Source organism: Protopterus annectens, chromosome 1.part0 (genome assembly GCF_019279795.1).
Source record: "Protopterus annectens isolate FY-2018-M chromosome 1.part0, PAN1.0, whole genome shotgun sequence".
Classification (NCBI taxonomy): Eukaryota; Metazoa; Chordata; order Ceratodontiformes; family Protopteridae; genus Protopterus; species Protopterus annectens.
Genome location: NC_056725.1, coordinates 1,662,939,465 through 1,662,959,847, shown reverse-complemented (window position 1 = coordinate 1,662,959,847; position 20,383 = coordinate 1,662,939,465). Strand labels below are relative to the sequence as shown.

General features: G+C 39.2%; 1 protein-coding gene and 1 non-coding gene across 3 annotated transcripts in view; both read right to left on the bottom strand.

Annotated features, from left to right (window-relative positions):
- Positions 1-20,383, bottom strand: part of SGSM3 (small G protein signaling modulator 3) — a 1,391,341-nt gene that overhangs the window by 349,144 nt on the left and 1,021,814 nt on the right. For both annotated transcript variants that reach the window (XM_044068352.1, XM_044068343.1), the window contains exon 15: positions 6,979-7,028. In XM_044068352.1, the coding sequence (XP_043924287.1) occupies positions 6,979-7,028 (50 nt within the window). The remainder of the gene's footprint in view (positions 1-6,978; positions 7,029-20,383) is intronic.
- TRNAT-AGU lies at positions 20,044-20,116 on the bottom strand. Its single transcript has one exon. It is a non-coding gene; the product is annotated as a tRNA-Thr (tRNA).

The window sequence follows — 20,383 nt, the reverse complement described above, 5'->3', positions numbered from 1 at the left end:
TTCTGTTTAAGCAGTGTCATGATATATTGCTGATATTTCAGCATATGAAACTGGCAATTTAAGGCCCTTACAGCCAAAGTAGCAGATGTGTAAATCTTTTTTCCCCATCTATCCAGTGCCCTAGAATCCCTGTCAGAGGGGGTAGGGTTTTTTGCAGTAGAAGCCTTGACCCCTTTTGGACCCTGAGAAATAGTTTCTAGGTCTGCAGTAGGGTTTTTGAAAAGGAATTTATGAGAGTCAGGGACCCTGTAGTATCTGTCTGGCTTAACAGGAGCTGGAGGTAAAGAGTCAGGGGTCAGATTAGACTCCGAGAACACATCATCTACAATGTCCAACACAGGTGGAATAGCTAGAGGCCTGTGTTGAGGAAGTAAAAGGAAGTCTCTGAGCCTTTTCTTAGATTCTGAAAAATCTTGGCTATCCCAGTGGAAGTGCTCCCTCATGGTATGCAAGGTTTCCCCAAAAGAGTAGTCCTCAGGAGGAGAAGCTGAAGCAATTGATTCTTCAGCATCAGAATCCTCATAGGGGGGAAGAGAATATTCCTGATCAGAAGAGGAATCAGAAGAAATGGAAACCTGATCTGAAGATTCATAGTCTGTCTCTTGCCTAGGCCTCTTATCAGGAGAGGGATGGGAACCCCTGATCAAGGTGATTAAGTCTTCGTCCATTTTGAGCATCTGTTTTTTGGGCATGGAGGCCTGTCCTTGTGGCTGGTGAACTTGTTTCTTTGCCTTTAAAGGTGTTTTAGTCTTTGAAGTCGGTTTAATATATAATTGTTTAGGTCTGAATACACCCTCAGAAGCCAATGCCTGCTCAGTGGCTCCGGACCCATCTGAGGGAATAATCTCCGAGGCTCCAATACCTTGAGTTTCCAGTGGCCTGGCCGACTCCATGTGGGAGTCGGTAGCGGCCTGCGAATCTAAAGTAGCGGGCGTCAGGGGCTGCAAAAGCACCTCACTGAGAACCAGCGAACCAGTGACTTGCTTAGGAGAAGCGTCGTCATCAGTTTTGGACCTCGGTTGCCTGTCTTTTTCTTTTTCTTTGCGTTTTTTGTGAATTCTGGTAGTCGGATGGCTATCTGACGACATTGTATAATTAAATCTTCATCCAAAATAGCTTAAAGCAAAATTGTACAGACGCTTAATAGTGCGTTGGTTAAATCTAGCACAAAACCGACAACTATCAATGTCGTGGTCAGGGCCTAGGCAAGGAATACAGTAAGAATGAAAGTCCTTATGAGGTATTTGCTTCCCACAAGAAATACAATTATTAACTTTTTCTGACATCGGTCTGGAGCAAGAAAAAAGTTTCCCCAATGGGGTACTTAGCTTTTAATGAAGACTTCGGATCTGAAACTCGAACACGAAAATCTCAGGAGTCAGCCAACCGGCACTTGCGAACTGCTTCTGCTTCGGGCACCGCGCAGCAAGAAAGACTGAATAAAATGGCGTCGGCTACATCTTTTATACCCCTGACGACCTAACGTCAGGGAAGAGGCGACAGCAACCGACGCAGGACTCAAGACTTTGGAATTCAGGCCGACTGAGGGCAACCTGCCAGCAGGATAACCCAAATGTAATGACTGCAACAGTGAAACATGAAGAACATCTTCTGGGCAGCTGTCAACCAAGTATTACAACCAGGCAAACCCACTACCCTTCGCCCTAAAGTCAGAGGAGATAATACAGAGATAGCTACCCAATTTAACTACTACTTCACTTCTTCCATCCTTAGCCTAACTAGCAACAGCCAGCCTTGCACTCTCCCACAACCAATCAGCAACCCAAACTCATACCCTCCATTCACTGTCAAACAAGTTCCTACCAACAAAATATACAAGCACCTCACTAAACTACAACCCACCACTTTGGCAATCGACAAACTCCCGGCAGAGTACCTCAGAATTGCCGCTAGTGCTATAGCATATCCCGTCTCGATACTTATCAACCGGTCTATCAATGAGCATACAAATTCCAGCCCTTTGGAAAACCTCCTACATAATATCCTTACACAAAGGTGGTCCCTCAAACGAAGTTACCAACTACTGCTCCAAAGCAATCTTATCCCCACTATCAAAAATCCTTTGAAAAATGTATCCCTTCTCAGCTGACGATACATTTACTTACAGTCTCCTCACCAACACTCAAAACTGCTTTCGCCCATTCCATAGCACCACCACAGCACTCATAATCTTCACCAACACTGTCTATTAATATAGGAACCGAAGAAACCTAGTGTCTGCCACCTTCCTTAATCTGTCCAAAGCATTTGATACAGTATCCCACAGCAAACTGCTTACTATCTAAGTCGAACTCAACTTAAACAACTCCTCATTGCTCTGGTTTCAGGACTACCTATCCAACCGGCAACAAGCAGTTAAGTGGCATAATTTCCTCTTCTCCCAGTAACAGTAGGTGTACCACAAGGATCCATACTGGGACCCTTACTATTTAACATCTTTACAAACACCCTCCACACCGCCACCCAGCAAGTTACAAAGTCCAATATGCAGATGATACTACACTGATCTGCTCAGCCCCCACACTCCAAACACTCCAGAGTAAAACCCAAGAGGCCTTCTTCAATACTGAAAACTGGTTAAAAACCTCACAACTAGTACTTAACCCCAAAAAGACTCAACTTATGCGTTTCCACCCGACCAAAACTATTGACTCCTTTGCTCTTTTCTCTATCAATTCTGCCAATAACACAGAAAGCTCCCCAGTATCACAGGCTAAACGTCTTGGTGTAATACTTGACTAAAACCTAAAGAATGACAAACATATAGCACAAACCATATCCAAAATCAACTTGGAACCCTATACCGCTGCAAAAACTAACCAAAAACACCAAAATTACTATATCCAGAACTCACCTTCTCTCTACATTGCTTTATGCATCCCCTGTATTAACAAGACAGACCTACACAAATTATCTATGTGCTATAATAAGATAGCTAGATTCACAACCAACTTTAATTTCCGCTCCCACCACTGTCACTCACTAAAACAATTAGGTTGGCTAGAACTCGCCAACTTACTGAACTATAACCAACTGACCATGGCTCATTACTTGCTGTACCACCCAGACAAGATTGCTGATCTCTCAGGCTTACTCAACTTTCACAATTTTGCTCACCAACTAAGATCCACAAACAAAGCCCTTCTTGAAGTAGCTATGTGTAGACACAGTGCTGGTGAATCACTCTATTCCTACACAGTTGCTAAAATCTGGAATTTTCGTCCACCAGATATCAGATTACAAAACAGCAGTCCCATCTTTAAAACCCAATTAAAAGCTCACCTCAATCTCATCTAGCAATGTACCTGTACTGACCATGGCTAGCCCTACTACCACCATTCAGATAAATCTTCCTCTGGCACTACTCAAAGGTGAGGCACGTAGAAAAAAAACTAACATAAATTGTATTTTTAAATGTATGTATATAACTATACATATTACTGCACTTTCTTACTCAAATACATTATATTTTCTGTTTTACTATTGTACACTTCTGTAACTTCTCATCGTACTATGCTAAGATATACTATTGTTTGCCCTATTAATTTGTACTCATCTCTGACTTTTGTATTTTTATCATATATGTGGAGCTTTTGTGTCTTTTTATGATTGTCATGTATGTGGAGCTTTTCTCCCACGGTCTCTGTTGAAAACGGGCACCTGCCCAGTCAGTCCAACCTGGTAATCAAATATAAAATAAATAAATAAAATAAATAGGGACATGTTTTTTGGGAGTGCAATGAGTTTTCAGATTTTAAAAATTGCCTAAAGAATACTGTATTAGCAATACAACTAAGGAAATGTATTTTTGAGCTGGAACACAGGATCTGAATTGCCTAGACATAGTAAGATCTTATTATGTTTAATTCTGCTGGCTGCCAAAAAAGCAGTTAGAAGAAAATGGGCATCAACATCTGAACCAACTGTACTTGAAGCACTGAACATTGTAAAAGTGATAAAGGAAATGGAAGCCGGACCTTTAGAAAAGGTAAGCAGCAAATTACATAGGAATACATGGAATTTGTGGAAATAATAGATTCATAGGTTCATACTAACTACAAGGGCCTTTTAAGCCTTGACATGCATCCTAAATGTATCCAACAAGTTTGGTGCCCTGGAGGCTATTTTTAGGGGTATGTGTAAGCTAGGTTATGCGATATCAAACATTTACAGGTTGCCTCCATACATTTAGGGACACAGGTGTCAGACCATTGTGAATTTCTGACTTCCTATCCACTAGTCCAGGTTATGCTTCATTAGGGTCAGGGAAGAACTCTGCTTCGCAAGAATGGGAAGCTTGTTCCAGAGAAGGGGTACTCTATAAGACACGTATCTGTCCCTCCAACATGTCCTATATATGTTGCAAGTTAGGTCAAAGTCCTGATCAGGTGGCTCTGAACCTATTTGTTTTGTGGATATGCAAGAGTTTCATCAGTGCAGGATCCTATGGGTGCCTTGTATGCCAGACACACATTACCTCTAAACAGTCTGTAGCAGACATAGTACAGAGACAAGGGTTTGAGACAGTCCATACAGGACATGTTAATGCTCCGAATTCTTTTTGTGAGTTGGTGCATATAGCCAGTCAGATATATTCTGAAGGGGACATTGTACTGAATGCTGTGTAAGATTAGGACTGAGTAAGTTGAACAATGACTTCCTTAGACCTAGATACCATACTCTTGCTTATAAGTAGAGGAACACAGAATGATTTTAGAACTACCTTAGAGACATATTGGTTAAAAGCCAGTTTACTCTCTACACACATCTTCAAATCCCCGACTACTAAGTCTACTCTTAGAAGTGTGTTATTAACAAGGTGGTTTTCTGGACTAACTGACTTCCCAAAGGATACTATTATGTATTTCTTAGCATTTAGTTTTAAACAGTGTCTGTGGCACCAGTTATTTGTCTGTATTAGCCTTTCCTGGAGGATAGTAGTGTCTTGGGGAGATTCTATGACTGCTCCCAGTTTGCAATCATCTGTAAACTTGGTCTGCCAGAGTTCCTTGACATTGGCCTTGACTTCCGAGAAGGAGATGCCAAAAAGGAGAGGATCCCGCTCTAAGCCAGGAGGAACTGTGCTAGTAAATAGCCTCTTTTTGGAGGAGACGTCCCCTATCATAACTTCCTGGGTCCTATCTGTAAGGCAGCTGGCAATCCAGTGGGCAACATAGGGGTTTATTCCTAACTATTTGCAATGTCTGAGTGGGGTATTGTATCAAATGCCTTGACCAGGTCAAGGGAGACAGTATGCACCATTTTGCCTTCATCCATTGCCTAGGTGATCTTCACAAAGAAGTCTAACAGGATGAGTAGGCATGATCTTCCCTCAACAATAATGAAATGGGTCGAATCCAGTTTCTGGCGGTTTCCAATGTCATTATTAATCATTTCCATGATAATTTTGTATGACACTAATCAGACTAATGAGTCTGTAGTTACTTTAGTGAACAAACATAATAAAAATAATAAAAAAAAAATAACGCAGGAACATTCAGGTTATAAATAAAGAACAGTCCAAAAATCTCAAAAAGAACCTGATATCTCATGTCTAAAAACATAGTAAGCTGCCTTATGTAGTCTAAATCATGGTGATTGTACTACAGCTGCTATAATACAAAAACTTTAATTATCTATTCTGTTTTTCACAATACCCACAGCTACTGTATCTTAACTTCTTCAAAACTGCTTTTGACTTAGTATTCCAAGCAAGTTAACCTTATTCAGGCCACCAGTTTTAACCATCCTAATAGCTGTAAAGTCCATCACTCTTACTGCCTTTGACGGTTTCTCAGTCCATGGTCCTCCCCTTCAATACTGCCCACTGTCATTTAGCTGCTGTTCCTAATTATAGATCCATTATTTTAGATTTCATCCTTTTATATTTTGCAAAAGGTTAGTCATGGAAACCACATACTTATGTATCTTTGCCATTTTTCTGCATTATATTACTTCACTCCCTTGTACATATTTTGTGTATTACCTCCCCAACAGTTCAGGTCCCAGAACTAAGTTTACTTTTTCATAGTACTATGATGTATTTTTTTCACAAAAAAGCATTAATGTCAGCCTATCCTCAATCATGCACAGATGAACTATCAGCCCCTAACATGAATGACTATAAATAAATTCATACTTAAAGTGTACCTAATATGAGTGCTGTTTTCTTTTTAACAAGGTTTGACACTGGTTGAGTGGGCACTCACTACTGATGAGGACAGCGTGACTGTTGTTGGGGAGTGAAGACTCATGCACTGAATTCAGAAAGGTCAAAGGACCTTTACATCCCAGTGGTACTCACTCTAATGTTGCATGACATTTACTACAGAGACTCAGGGTCTGGCCTGACACTGCTGATAAGAACCTGAGAAGCACCAGTTTCAGTCTGTATGTTTTGCTATGAGATTGCACCTTTAACAAGACTATAAACAGTCACAAAAATGGATATTCAGAGTTTGCACTTAATGAACTCTGCAAACTGATTAAGATCACGGAATATTCACTGTAAAGCTGCTAGATTATCATCCACTGCAAAACTCAAAGTAGCACAAGGTATCCTAAACCGTCAGCTTTGTCATTATAACTGCCAAAACATGTATAAGGAAGGATTACTAGATGCCCAAGACAGTATAAAGACAACTGTGTCATTATAATATGGACTAAGCAAATTATTCTGGTAAATGCTTCTAGAAAAACTGGAAGCTCCTGTACTCTTGAAGGTTACTACATTAATAAATTAACTGGCCGCTGTAACGCAATGGGACACAGACTAACTATTCTGTATTAATGCTCAGTCACTTAACATCACCAAAATCTCAAACTCAATAAACAAGTAAAACTTTCAATACCACCTCTTCAAGTTAAACCACTGCACATGCATGGTGTGATGGTATGACTGGGAGTTTTATAAGCTCTCCATACACAATTTAAATGCCAGCTGGAAATAAAACTTACTTCTTTACTCCGTTCATCTAAGATTTCCACAAATTTTGCAGGAAACCAACCTATGAAGATGAATAAAGGTGAATAAGAAAATGTTACTTAACATGTACTATATCAATTGAACTGAAAAAAGCTATCAGTAGCATACATCAGTAATTTCAACCAATTCAGCATTTCCCATGTCTCCAAATACAGAATTTTCATTCTCTCAGCTGTGAACTTGATCACATGTTTTCATGCCAATGTACAAAATCATATAACAAACATATGTACAACCATAAAAGCATGGAATTGAGCTACTGTTTGTTAACCAAATATTGTCATTTTAATGAGAATATTTGTATGTATCCACATTTTTAAATGGATTTCATGCATATTTTATATGTAGTGCAAACTAAAGGAATATACTGCAGCAAGAAAAGCTAATACTGAAAACCCTTTAGAATGTAACTGAATGTACTGTATAAAACAGTTTATCACAAAGGATACAGATGTCAGCTGAGTTCATCACAAAAGGAAGTTAAGTTTTTGCAGACAAGATTACTTTTTTGCATATAATGAAAAGAATGTAGTTCTAAGCTGATAAAGAAATAGATTGTTATAAAATTGGTAGAACTTACGCTGAAAAAAAGAAATATGTAAAAGAAAATAACAGAACAACTGTCTAATAAGAAAAGAACACACGGCAAAGACCTTGTAAGAGTATATTTTGGATTACAAAACTGTTTTACGAAAATAAACTGATAACAAGTGGACATATGACTGCTTTAGATCTTCAAAAAGATTACATTATTGTCTGTGAATATATATAGACATAGACACACACACACACACACACACACACACACACACACACACACACACACACACACACACCTATAAACCAAAGGAGGAAAGGTCACACAGACAAACCACTCAGTATAAACTGCTAAGGTGGGGCTTGGCTTTACTGGTCTGAATGCACCCATAAAGACTTAAAAAGTCATGGGCATTCAAACCTTAAAAGGGTCATTTGAATATATTCCATGTGCCTCCACTACAGGAGGTTTAGGGAATTACACACTGAATAACTGGGATCATACCACAGATAATCTGAGTGGACCCATGCATGGGATAAAGAATTTAGGAGCTGAATCATACCTCTCAACTGTTTAGATTTTTGCCACATATTTATGGTCTATTCCGCATAAAATGTGTAGCTTCCTGGCAAATCACTGGGGTGATCAATGGACTGAAGTCACCTAATAACGACATACATTTGAGTTTCAAACTTCACATCCTTCATAAAATTTATATTAACACAAACCCTGTTACTCTAGCAACTTTCCAAGTTTATAGAGCAATATTTAAATTTTGTCCTTATTTTTGGGCCTTTGTCTCCCCATTTTGTTATGCTTTGTCCCCATTTCTTGTACTACATGGATGAAGGTATTAGCTGCATCTCTCCACAAGTATTACAGGGGCAGTCCTGAGGTAAATTTTGTGTGTGTGTGTATACACTCACTCAAACACACGCACATGCACACATTCACATATTGGCTGCCAATGTAGAGAAATTACTAACGTCGATTTTTACATATCGACAATTACACATCAAGTCCCTCTCTAATGTGAACCACAACACCCCAAAAATAAAGTTTACAGTGACATATTTGTATAATGTTAGGATAGGGCTAGTGAAGCAGGTGTATGTCTCATTAAGTGTTAGGGTCAAGGATAGGGTTAGAGTTCAGGTAGGAGTTAAGGGGCTAGGGTAAGGCTGTGCCACCTAGCAGTACTCTTACTCATATGGCTACCCTAACCCTAACTCCAACATGAGCCTAATGCTTACCCTAACCCTAAACAATAAACATACATCTTACACTATCCCTATCCTTAACTATTACCATAACAACACACACACACACCTCTTACATTAGCTGTAATCCTAATGCTATTACAGTCCCATAACCAACCACACACACACAGAGTCCCATTCAGAACACTGAAAAAAAAAAAAAAAACAAGTTTTCAACACCTTTATTGAATCGCCACTTGGGACACAAGCACATTTACATTTATATAAAAGTAATCAAACTGCATTAACAAATTAAAATCAACAAATACTATGGTGTATATATATATATATATATATATATAATATACATATCATGTAACCTAAGCAACATTACATAATTTATTCAATTCCTGCCCCTTTTTTTAAACAAGAAACATATTTATTAAACTATCACTTACAACATAAGCAACCATACATTTACATAAATGAAAACAAACCACACTGACACAATCCTAGTTGTAAGCATTTCACATTACAAACCTTACTGACACACTCCCAGTTACAAACATTATACATCGCGTATAATCTACCCAATAGTTTTCAGTCAGACACTGCATAGCTCATTCAAGTCCTGCCTTCTTTTAAACCTCATTCCTTCCCTGTATTATTTCCATAATTTCCCTTTTTTCCTATGTACTTTACTCCTACCTTTTTCTAAAGATCTCAATTCCAGTTGTTTTATCTCTGTTACTATATTCACTACTTCTAAGATAATTGGTTTAGATTTTGATTTCCATTTTCTAGTAACTGGTTTTTGGCAGCTACCATATTTAGACAGCAATCCTTACCACATCTAGGCAATTCTGATTCTGTATCATATTTAAAATAAATAAATAAATAAATAAATACATCTCCCTTGTCACACCAATATGCCCACCCAGCATCTCGACAGTTTATCCAGCAGGGAATCCTTAGAGTCCACCAACTTACTGCACTTCCAGAAAATATGTTACCAGTTACCTCCTTCTTCCTCATCACACCTCCAGAATACTGAAAACTTAGTATTCTTGATATTTTTGAGCATTTTGGCATTATGACACACTTGCAATTCTGACTTGAGAGATTCTGGTTTCAGAATTTATATACACACACACACACACACACACACACATATATATATATATATATATATATATATATATATATATATATATATATATATATAAACCCACCTACACACCTATATATATATATATATATATATATATATATATATATATATATATATACACACACACACACACGCGTATACAGGGGATATAAAAAGTGTACACACCCCTATTAAAAAATGCCAGGTTTTTGTGATATACAAAAACGAGACCACAACAAATCATTTCAAAACTTTTCACACCTTTAATGTGACCTATAACCTGTGCATTGAAAAACAAATCTGTCTAGGGAAAAAATATAAAAAATAAAAAACGTACAATCAGCTGGCTGCATAAGTGTACACACCCTTAAACTAATACTTTGTTGAAGCACCTTTTGATTTAATTACACCATTCAGTCTTCTTGTGTAGGAGTCTATCAGCATGGCACATCCTGACTTGGCAATATATGCCCACTCTTCCTTGCAAAAGCACTCCAAATCTGTCAGATTGCAAGGACATCTCTTGTGCACAGCCCTCTTCAGGTCACCCCACAGATTTTCTATTGGATTTAGGTCTGGGCTCTAGCTGGGACATTCCAAAACTTTAATTTTTTTTCTGCTGAAGCCATTCTTTTGTTGATTTGGATGTATGCTTGGGGTCAATGTCGTGTTGAAAGGTGAAATTCCTCTTCATCTTCAGCTTTCTAGCAGATGCCTGAAGGTTTTGGGCCAAAAGTGACTGGTATTTGGAACTGTTCATAATTCCCTCCACCTTGACTAAAGCCCCAGTTCCAGCTGAAGAAAAGCAACCCCAAAACATGACACTGGGTATGGTGTTCTTTTGGTGATGCAAAGTGTTGTTTCTAAGCCAAACTTACCTTTTGGATTTATGGCCAAAAAGTTCAACCTTGGTTTCATCAGACCATAACACATTTACCCACATGCTTTTGGGAGACTTGATGTATTGTTTTGCAAATTTTAGCTGGGCCTGAATGTTCTTCTGTGCAAGAAAAGACTTCCGTCTTGCAACCCTACCCCATAGTCCAGATATATGGAGAATATGGGAGATTGCTGCCACATGTAGTACACAACCAGTACTTGCCAGCAATTTCTGCAGCTCTTTCAATGTTGCTGTAGGTCTCTTGGCAGCCTCCTTGACCAGTTTTCATCTTGTCTTTTCATCAGTTTTGGAGGGACATCCAGTTCTTTGCAACATCACTGTTGTCCCATATTTTCTGCACTTTTTGATGACGGTCTTCACTGTGTTCCATGGTATATCCAATGCTGTGGTAATTTTTTTGTATCCTTCTCCTGACTGATACCTTTCACAATGAGATCCCTTTGATGCTTAGTAAGCTCTCTGCGAACCATGGCTTTTGCTGTAGCAGGCAACTGAGTAAATGTCAGGAAAATCCTACTAGGACAGCTGAACTTTATTTGGGGTTAATCAGTCTCTTTAATTGATGGCAGGTGGGTTCCCAAGAAGATTGAATGCTGTAATGAAATCTAAAGGTTTTTCAACAAAGAATTAGTTTAAGGGTGCACACGCACAACAAAGTATTAGTTTAAGAGTATGCACACTTACGCAACCAGCATATTGTACATTTTTTATTTTTTACATTTTTTCCCCTAACAGATGTTTGTTTTTCAATTGAATTGTACAGGTTATAGGTCACATTAAAGGTGGGAAAAGTTTTGAAATGATTTATTGTGGTCTCATTTTTTTATATCACAAAACCTGACATTTTAACAGGAGTGTGCACACTTTTCATATCCACTGCACATATACATACATATACACACGCTCGCAGGCTTTGTTTTAATAATATACTGTGTTCAAAGATGGTTCACTGAATGGCAGTGAGTATGTCCCATTATCTCCAACTGCTCTACCTGTGCATGTGCACATTGGCTATGTTTGGTATTTATTATACACTTATCAAAAAAAAAAATCACACGGTCAATAAACAAAGTACAAGATTTTGTCCCTACCATACAGAATTCATCAGACTGTATAAATCAAAAAGCCACTTCAAAATAAAGCATTCACTCAACCAATCACATAAGTCTAATAATTAATGGATAACACCCTTTTAGTGCTGGACATGCATTTAACTTAACCTGTTATATATATTTTCTTTCCAATCTAACTTATTCTCTATGACTTCATTCCCATTTACAGATGTTACTTCTTCAAAACCTACAAATTTAAAATTAACATTCACACATATCAAGCTACGCTTATATAAATCAGTCAAGCAATTCTCTGACTTAACAGCATGTTTAGTTTCATAAACATATTTTGATAATTTCTTAGAGGTCTGTCCAATGTAAAACATGTAATAGACTCCACCATCAAGCTGCATACACTACGCTCCTTGTATTGCGTGTAAAAATAACTGCCATCTTGCACTTAAGTCCCTCTTGGCTTCAGGCTCTCACAATATAAAAAATAACTGGCTTCACTGATTGTAGATGCCAAAAATAGCCATCTTACCCAGCTTCTAAACCATTGGTGGTTTGGTCTTGAACATACTTTTAATGGCCATGTCCCTTTTATAAACAAATTTGGGAAGCTCAATTACAATATTAGCTGCCCCTGAAAGGCCATCCAAAATTTTCCAGTTATTGTGTAGTATGCATTAACTACTAGCAAAATCAACAAAATGTACAACTTTCACTGCCATAAGTGATTATTGCACTATTGATAGTGCAAGTGCAAAAAAGACCATAGTGAAGAACTTCTCTAAAGCAAACTTCACACTACTCAAGACTGGTGTGGTATCCTTCAAGGCCCCTGAGCCAGAGGAAACCACAACCCAAGCTGCGGAAGCCCTTACAAATGCCTTCTATGAACACCTCCAGGACTGCATGGATCAGGCAATCCCAAATAAAACCAAGACTCTTTCCACAAAGGGCAAACATCCAGTCTGGTGGACCCCAGCCATTAACAAACTTTACAATAAGAGGAGAAAGCTATTACATGATAGAACAAAATCCATAAAAGGGAAGTCACCCCTGATCATTATTAGTAAAAAAATACGAGCACTCATAAAATCAACTAAGGCCAATTTTGAGAGAAAAATTGCCATGGATTCAAAGGACAATCATAAGGCCTTTTTCAGCTATGTTAGGAACCTGGGTGGAAACTCCCAGATATGCTCAGAATTAGTCCAAAATGATACAAAAATCACTGAACCCACAGACATTGCCAACATACTGGCAGACAGGTTCAGTGCAAACTTCACCCCTCTCCCCTAAAGGAGAGATAACTATCCCAGCCGAGTGTAGCCTCCCGGACATCTCAAATGCGCAGGTGAAAGCTGCTCTCTCTAAAGCTAAAAACACAGCATCAATGGGACCGGATGGTGTCCCCGGCTGTGTGCTACACGAGCTAAATGAGGAATTAAACCCGCACATAAGGCAGCTGTTTAATCTCAGCCTTACCACAGGATACGTGCCCAAGGAGTGGCGTCACGGCAACTGTGGTCCCACTCCACAAAGGCGCCTCACGGACCCTGGTAATTACCGCCCCATAAGCTTAACAAGTCTAGTCTGCAAAGCTATGGAGAGGATCATAATGGAGCTCATAAACAAAGATATAGGGACTTGCAGACATTGGACCCGACCCAGTTTGGCTTTGTCAAGGGAAGATCATGCCTTTTGAACTTGGTCGACTTCTTCAAACAGTCACCAAGGCCATTGATGAGGAAAGGCAGTCCATACAGCCTACCTTGACCTTGCAAAGGCTTTCGACACAATACCCCACTCGGGTATTGTAGAAAAACTTACCAGCTTAAATGTAAACCCATATGTCACAAGATGGGTTGCATACTGGCTTAAGGACAGAACCCACAGGGTTAGAGTTGCTGGCGCTGTGTCAGACTCCAAGCCGGTCACAAGTGGTGTCCCACAGGGCTCGGTCCTTGGCCCCTATTGTTTGGCATCTACTTCTCAGAAGTACAGGCCAACATGGGAGGACTTTGGCTGACAAAGTTTGCAGACAACTGCAAACTGGGCCATAGTGGAAAGTGCATCGGACACGGATATCCTTCAGAAGGGACTCACGGAAACAGATAGCTGGTGCCAGAGCCATGGCCTGAAGTTAAACGCCAAAAATGTATAGTCATACCCTTCGGGAAAAACAAGGTAACCCCAAGCTACCATATAGGTGGCAATCCACTAAGCACAGAAGAGGTTATCAGGGACCTGGGGACCCAGGTTGACAGTGGCCTTTCTTTTGACACTCACATTGCTAAAGTGGTTAGAAAGACCTTCTACATTGCCCACCTGATCATGAAGGGATTCACATCCAGATCTAGTGAGGTCATTGTTCCCCTGTACTCTTCACTTATCAGACCAATGATCGAGTACAATGCCCCATTCGGGATGTATCTCACCCGACATCTGCAGCAATTGGAGAGACCCCAAAAGTTCCTCACCAAAAGGATAAAGGGACTCCAAAATCTGTCATATGCTGCCAGATTGAAGAAACTCCAGCTCTATTCAGTCGCATACCGCCTGCTCAGAGGTGACATGTGCCTGACATACAAGGCCATGTCCAACCCGGAATTAATGGACATGCTCCACCTCAAAAATCCAAATCCACCAAAACCACTAGAGCAAGCGACTTAAACCTTAGCACGGATATAAATAGGATGTGCTGGAGGGATAGATTTATCACTCAGAGACTCCCTATGCTGTGGAATAAAATCCCGGTCCATGTGAGGCAGAGCACCTCGCTGACTCTGTTCAAAAGAAATCTAGACCTGTGGATGGGAGATCGTAGGTTTACCCCGGGAATCATATCTGTGTCACTGCTGGACAGAGGCACAACAAACTAATGGGCACAGTATTTTTTCATATAAGGGGTGGCGTAAGCCACAAAAATTTGGGCTAGGCTTATAAATGCCTTAGGGCAGATAGCCTAGTATAAACCTATGAACCTATGAACTCTGTCATGTGAAGTCTCAACATTCTGCTCATATTCACCCTCTCTCATAATTTATGGCTGAAATTCATCCTTTCTCCCTTTATGGCATGTATTTCCTGATGAATTAATTCCATGAGGTATCCCCCTTATAAAAACCTTCAGTTTAATTTTTTTTTGCCAAAATCATCCTCTTACAGTGTTAGCCTATTAGTTTTCACCATCTCTCCTGTAATAACATTTCTTTTGACCTAGGAGAATGCATGCGAGCAAATCTTGAACATGCATTACTATTGATAGATTTTGTATCTATGGTAGTAGAAAAATGCCACAAAGTTTTTAGTAAGCTTAATATCTAAAAATGAGATTAGACTGTAATCATAATGCATTGCAAACTTCATAAAATGTTCAACATTATTATGATGTTGAAAAAAACAAATTCACCTGCTCAACAATTCCATTCCATACAATTCAGATAACCACAGTACTTCTCTCCCATCTAGCTTCACAGTATTTCACACACAGGTGAATCCCACTGCCATCTGTTTGATTATTCAATACAGTACTATAAAAAACAGGACTAGATGTTTACATTGTTATTTGTCAATACACAAATCACGCTAACAGATACACGGTGGTTTTGTACTTGCTTAGAGTACACAGCACCAATCACAATAAAAATGCAAACTAGGTATGTACCAGTGTTCCAGTCACTGTCACTGAATGTGATCTATTTATGTGCTCTTGGATTATTCCTTCATTGTAACTTACATGGATTTTTATATGGTAAATTGAAAAGTATACATGTTACTTACATGTATAACTTAGATCTGATGAAGCTCTGACAAGAGTGACAGCACTCATTTTTTTTTACTTAATAAACCTGGGGTTAAACAAGCAATACCAGCCTGAATCCTGTTTTCTTGTTTTTAATAAGAATGCAAGGTGATCATGAAAATGGATCTTAAATTACTATTTCTTACAACTGTTTGAGCACATCACATGCTGTTATTTTTCCTGTACAACTGGGTTTCCCTTTTTTATTCGGTTTGTTCTTCCTTAAGTAAAGTGTTTACTACCCTTAAGGCTAGAAAAATATATTTCCTCAATACTAGGTTTTGTTGTCTGATTATGCATTTGTTCTTGTTATCCTCTGTCTAACCAGGTCAACTTCCAAAATGAGGACTAGCACTCTGGGTTCTTGTACAGGAACTAAGGCATTTTCTTGCTCCTAGACTACTGACTCAAGTTTATACACCTGAACATTCAACAGAACCCTTTACAGAACGAAGGCAATCCATCACAACTTGGCAAATGAGATGGATGACACTCCTGCAAGCCCCAGCAATGACCAAAGTCTTTGTGAGACTATCTTTGACTTACTCCAAGCTCCAAGTGTCTAAGGGAATTTATATAATGACAGCACCATACTCCTGGACCCCTCAAAAAAGGAATAGCTTGTAAAAAGGAAAGCACAGCAGATACTACAGATACAGTTTAAAAAATAAAGAATCTCCAATAGGAGGAAATATAGCTAAGTACAAATATGGAAAATAAACTTGTTCCCAGAGGAGTAAGAATTAACAAAAGACCAATACAGAATAATGTGATTCCTGATCTCAACAAGAAATGGTAAAATATACTGGAAGAAACGGGAGAAACTAACTGAAACCATACTGGAAAACAAAAGGTAGCAAGCCATACTTGAAGCATCCATTATGACACTGGAAATTGAAGTTACACATTCATTTCAAAATGTAGTCACATCATAAACACTGAAACTCATGAAAAACAGGGTGGCCAGATTTGAGCAAAATATCAAAACAGGGAAACTTAGGAAGCTGGCAGGAGATAAAAATGACTACAGTCACAAAAATCTAACAAAAACAGGGAAGACATCAACAGACAATAATGTCTACCTGTCCAACAGTCTTGGCACCCAACTCAATGCAGACTTTTACTAGGGCTAGTTTATGAGTCTCCAGAGTCGAACTGACAAAAACTACCATCCTTATCTGAGAAACACCTCCTCAGACACGCAAGTAAATTTAGCATGTCACTTTTACAACCCACAGTAGGATTTTCCAATAGTCAGCAGAGCATTGCCACCAAACGTGTCAATGAAGGAGGAAGGAGGAAGGCATCACAAGTATACTTTCAGAAGCAAATACTCAAACAGCAGATTAGCAAGAGAAAGATTTACAGAAGACCAAGGACATAATGTCAACCAGACAGGGAATCAAGGGATTTTCTGGATACAAACAGAAAATGACAGCACACCCCAGCCAGGACTGGACCAGCCCTCCCCAAACACATGCAAGAACAAAATCTAGAAGCATTCTAGGTCACCATTAATGGATGCAGAAACCAAAGTACTAGAAAAAGGTCTTACCTTTACTCCACATAACAGAAGCAACCATTGTCTCTACAGTCACTGACCTTAAGCTGTTTTGTAGAAAACTGAACCTTAAAATATTTTTTCATGACAGAGAAAAGAGAAACAGACAACCTGGAGAAAGCAATTATCTAGGTACAGAACAACAGGCAATGAAGAATAAATGGAGAAAACCTAGCACCTTCTGCCCCCCCCCCCCCCCACACACACACACATACAAGCACACACTTCACCCTGCCATCTGGGTATGAAGGGAAATGTGAGGACTATATATGTAGAATTCTAGCTAAACCTTGCAAGAGGAAATTTTATAACCTCACACAAGAACTGTCCCCTCTAAAATGACTCAGCGAAGACAAGATGGATTATGAAAGGTGTCAAGGGTGGTGGCATTTTCATTACAAACACTGAGAAATACAATCAGACCACTGAAGAAAGAATCAGAATTTCTACAACAGGGCAGACATTGAACAAGTCACAAAAGCTTAAAAGGTCACGGACATCAAACTTTTTAAGCTTAACTCAGGGGGACGTCTAGACGATGAATTGTTTATTTTTATGACAGTCCCCCACCCTAGGATACCACAATATTTTTGGCATCACAAAACCTCATAAAAATGTAGAAAAACCTCCTTATCATCCAGTAGTAGGAGGAGGTTCATCAACTGACACTATCTATTTATATCAAATTTAATATTAAACTACTCACTAGGAGTGCTCCCTCCTTCATTTTGGACTCTTTCGATTTCCTGAAAAAAATCAAAGAAATAAAAATACAACCAGAGACGATACTTGTCACGACTGATGTGGATGCCCTATACACTGTTCTTTCCCATAACTACGGTATTGATGCTGTGAAAGAATGCACGGGCTCAAGGACCAACACCACCCAAAGAGAAATTAAAGCTATTGAGAATATGCTGGATCTCATACTCACCAACTACTTTCACTTCAATCAAAAATGGTACAAGCAAACAAGGGGAGACAGATTTGGCATCTGCTATAGCCCCTAGCTTAGCCAATTTGGCAAGATCGGAAGAGAACACCATCCTTTTCTCAGAATTCTTTCAATACATGGATTGTTAGTATTGTTTTGACGATATCCTTATCATATGGAAAGGCTCCCTGGACAAGCTGCATAACTTCATCTATACTGAAAACACCATAGACTTTTTACAATTCACCAACCACTATAGTTATAAGATGGAATTCCTGGACATCACCACGTATAAGGACAGAAAAGAGAAGGAGCTTAAGAATGACCTGTACAGAAAACCTACACGTGTGAATCTACTTCTACACGCTTACAGAATGCACACTAAAATTACTAAGAAGAATGTCATCTAATCACAGGGAGTGAAAATAGCCAGAGTTTCTGGAGAGATGGACTGATTTCTCATCAAAATAGATCAAATGCAGCAAGACTTTCTGGAAAGAGGATACAATGAGAATTTAATGGCTAACATACTGGGACCCTTTAATTTCCTCAAACAAAATAATGATCCAGTACTGGTGAACCCTCCCCCTAGGAGGAAACAGTTGCAAACTACAAAACCAAATACCAGTGAAGGAAATGACAAATATAAAAGGAATATAATCCCAAAATAAAAATGGTCTAAAACTGGAGCATCAATAGGAGAAATCAATCTATCAAGTCAGATTCTGGACCCACAACCATCCTTCATTTATCAAAAAGGAAGAAACATTAGAAGCTGGGTAGAAAATGTAAAAGGAATTAGTGCGCCCACATATTTACAGGGAGGAACCTTTCCCCTGCAACCCACCAGGTTGCAGATGCTGTGCATTTATGAGTCAAAAGAGCTATTTTATATGTCCAAACTCAGAAAAGAAATATGTCTGCAATGACAGATACAACTGCAAAAGTACCATGCAAGCTACAAAATGCAAAGCATTTTATGTTGGAAAAACAATTAACCCTCTCAAAATAAGAGTGACCAAACACCTTTCAGACATTAGGCTTAAGGACTTCAATAACCCACTCTCCAGACATGGTCAGGTCTGGAGGAACTTCGAGAAGTTTTTTTTCATGTAATAGTGAGAATAAATTCAGACCCATTACAAGGCAATCTGAATGCAATACTATAGTAAAAAGAACCTAAATGGCAGATTTGACTAAATAGGTTCATAGGTTCATACTAGGCTATCTGCCCGAGGGCATTTACAAGCCTAGCCCATAGTTTTGTGGCTTACGCCACCCCTTTAGTATGGGGAACTATACCCATTATTTTGCTGTGCCTCTGTCGAGCAGTGACACTGAGGTAATCCCTGGGGTATATCTGCGATCTCCCATCCATTGGTCAAGATTTCTCTTGAACAAGGCCAGCGAGGTGCTCTGCCTCACATATACCGGGATTTTATTCCACAGCATAGGGAGTCTTTGGGTGATGAATCTATCCCTCCAGCACGCCCTATTAATAGCCGTGTCGAGGTTTAAGTCTCCTGCCCTTGTGGCTCTGACGGATCTAGATTTTTTGAGGTGAAGCATATTCATCAAATCTGGGTTTGACATGGCCTTGTATGTTAGGCAAAGGTCACCTCTGAGCAAGCGTGCGACTGAATAGAGCTGGAGTTCTTTCAGTCGGGCAGCATAGGACAGATGTTTGAGACCCTTTATCCTTTTGGTGAGGAACTTTTGTGGCCTCTCCAGCTGCTGCAAGTGTTGGGTCAGATACATTCCGAATGGGGCATTGTACTCAATCATTGGTCTGATGAGTGATGAGTATAGGGAGACTATGACCTCCCTTGATCTAGATGAGAATCCCTTCATGATAAGGTGGGCAATGTAGAAGGTAGAAAGGAAACACAGGCTCTGATGAGATTTGAACTCATGACCCCTGGTTTACTAGACCAGTGCTCTAACCCCTGAGCTACAGAGCCACTGTAAAAGCAGACTGGAAACCCAGACTCAATCAGACATGTTCCATTAAGAGCATACTCGAGTTAAAGAAACCGGACCATAAACACTTTTACTTAAAATAATTTTTACTGATGGCAACACTTTTTTTTTCTCTTTTTCATGGCTATGCATGATGATTTTTATTTTCATTTTTATGTTTAGTGTTAGACGTGTAATTTTATATATATATACATTTTTATTCATATGTAGCTTTTTAGACTTTTGCTTTTTTTCTTTTAGTAACTTAA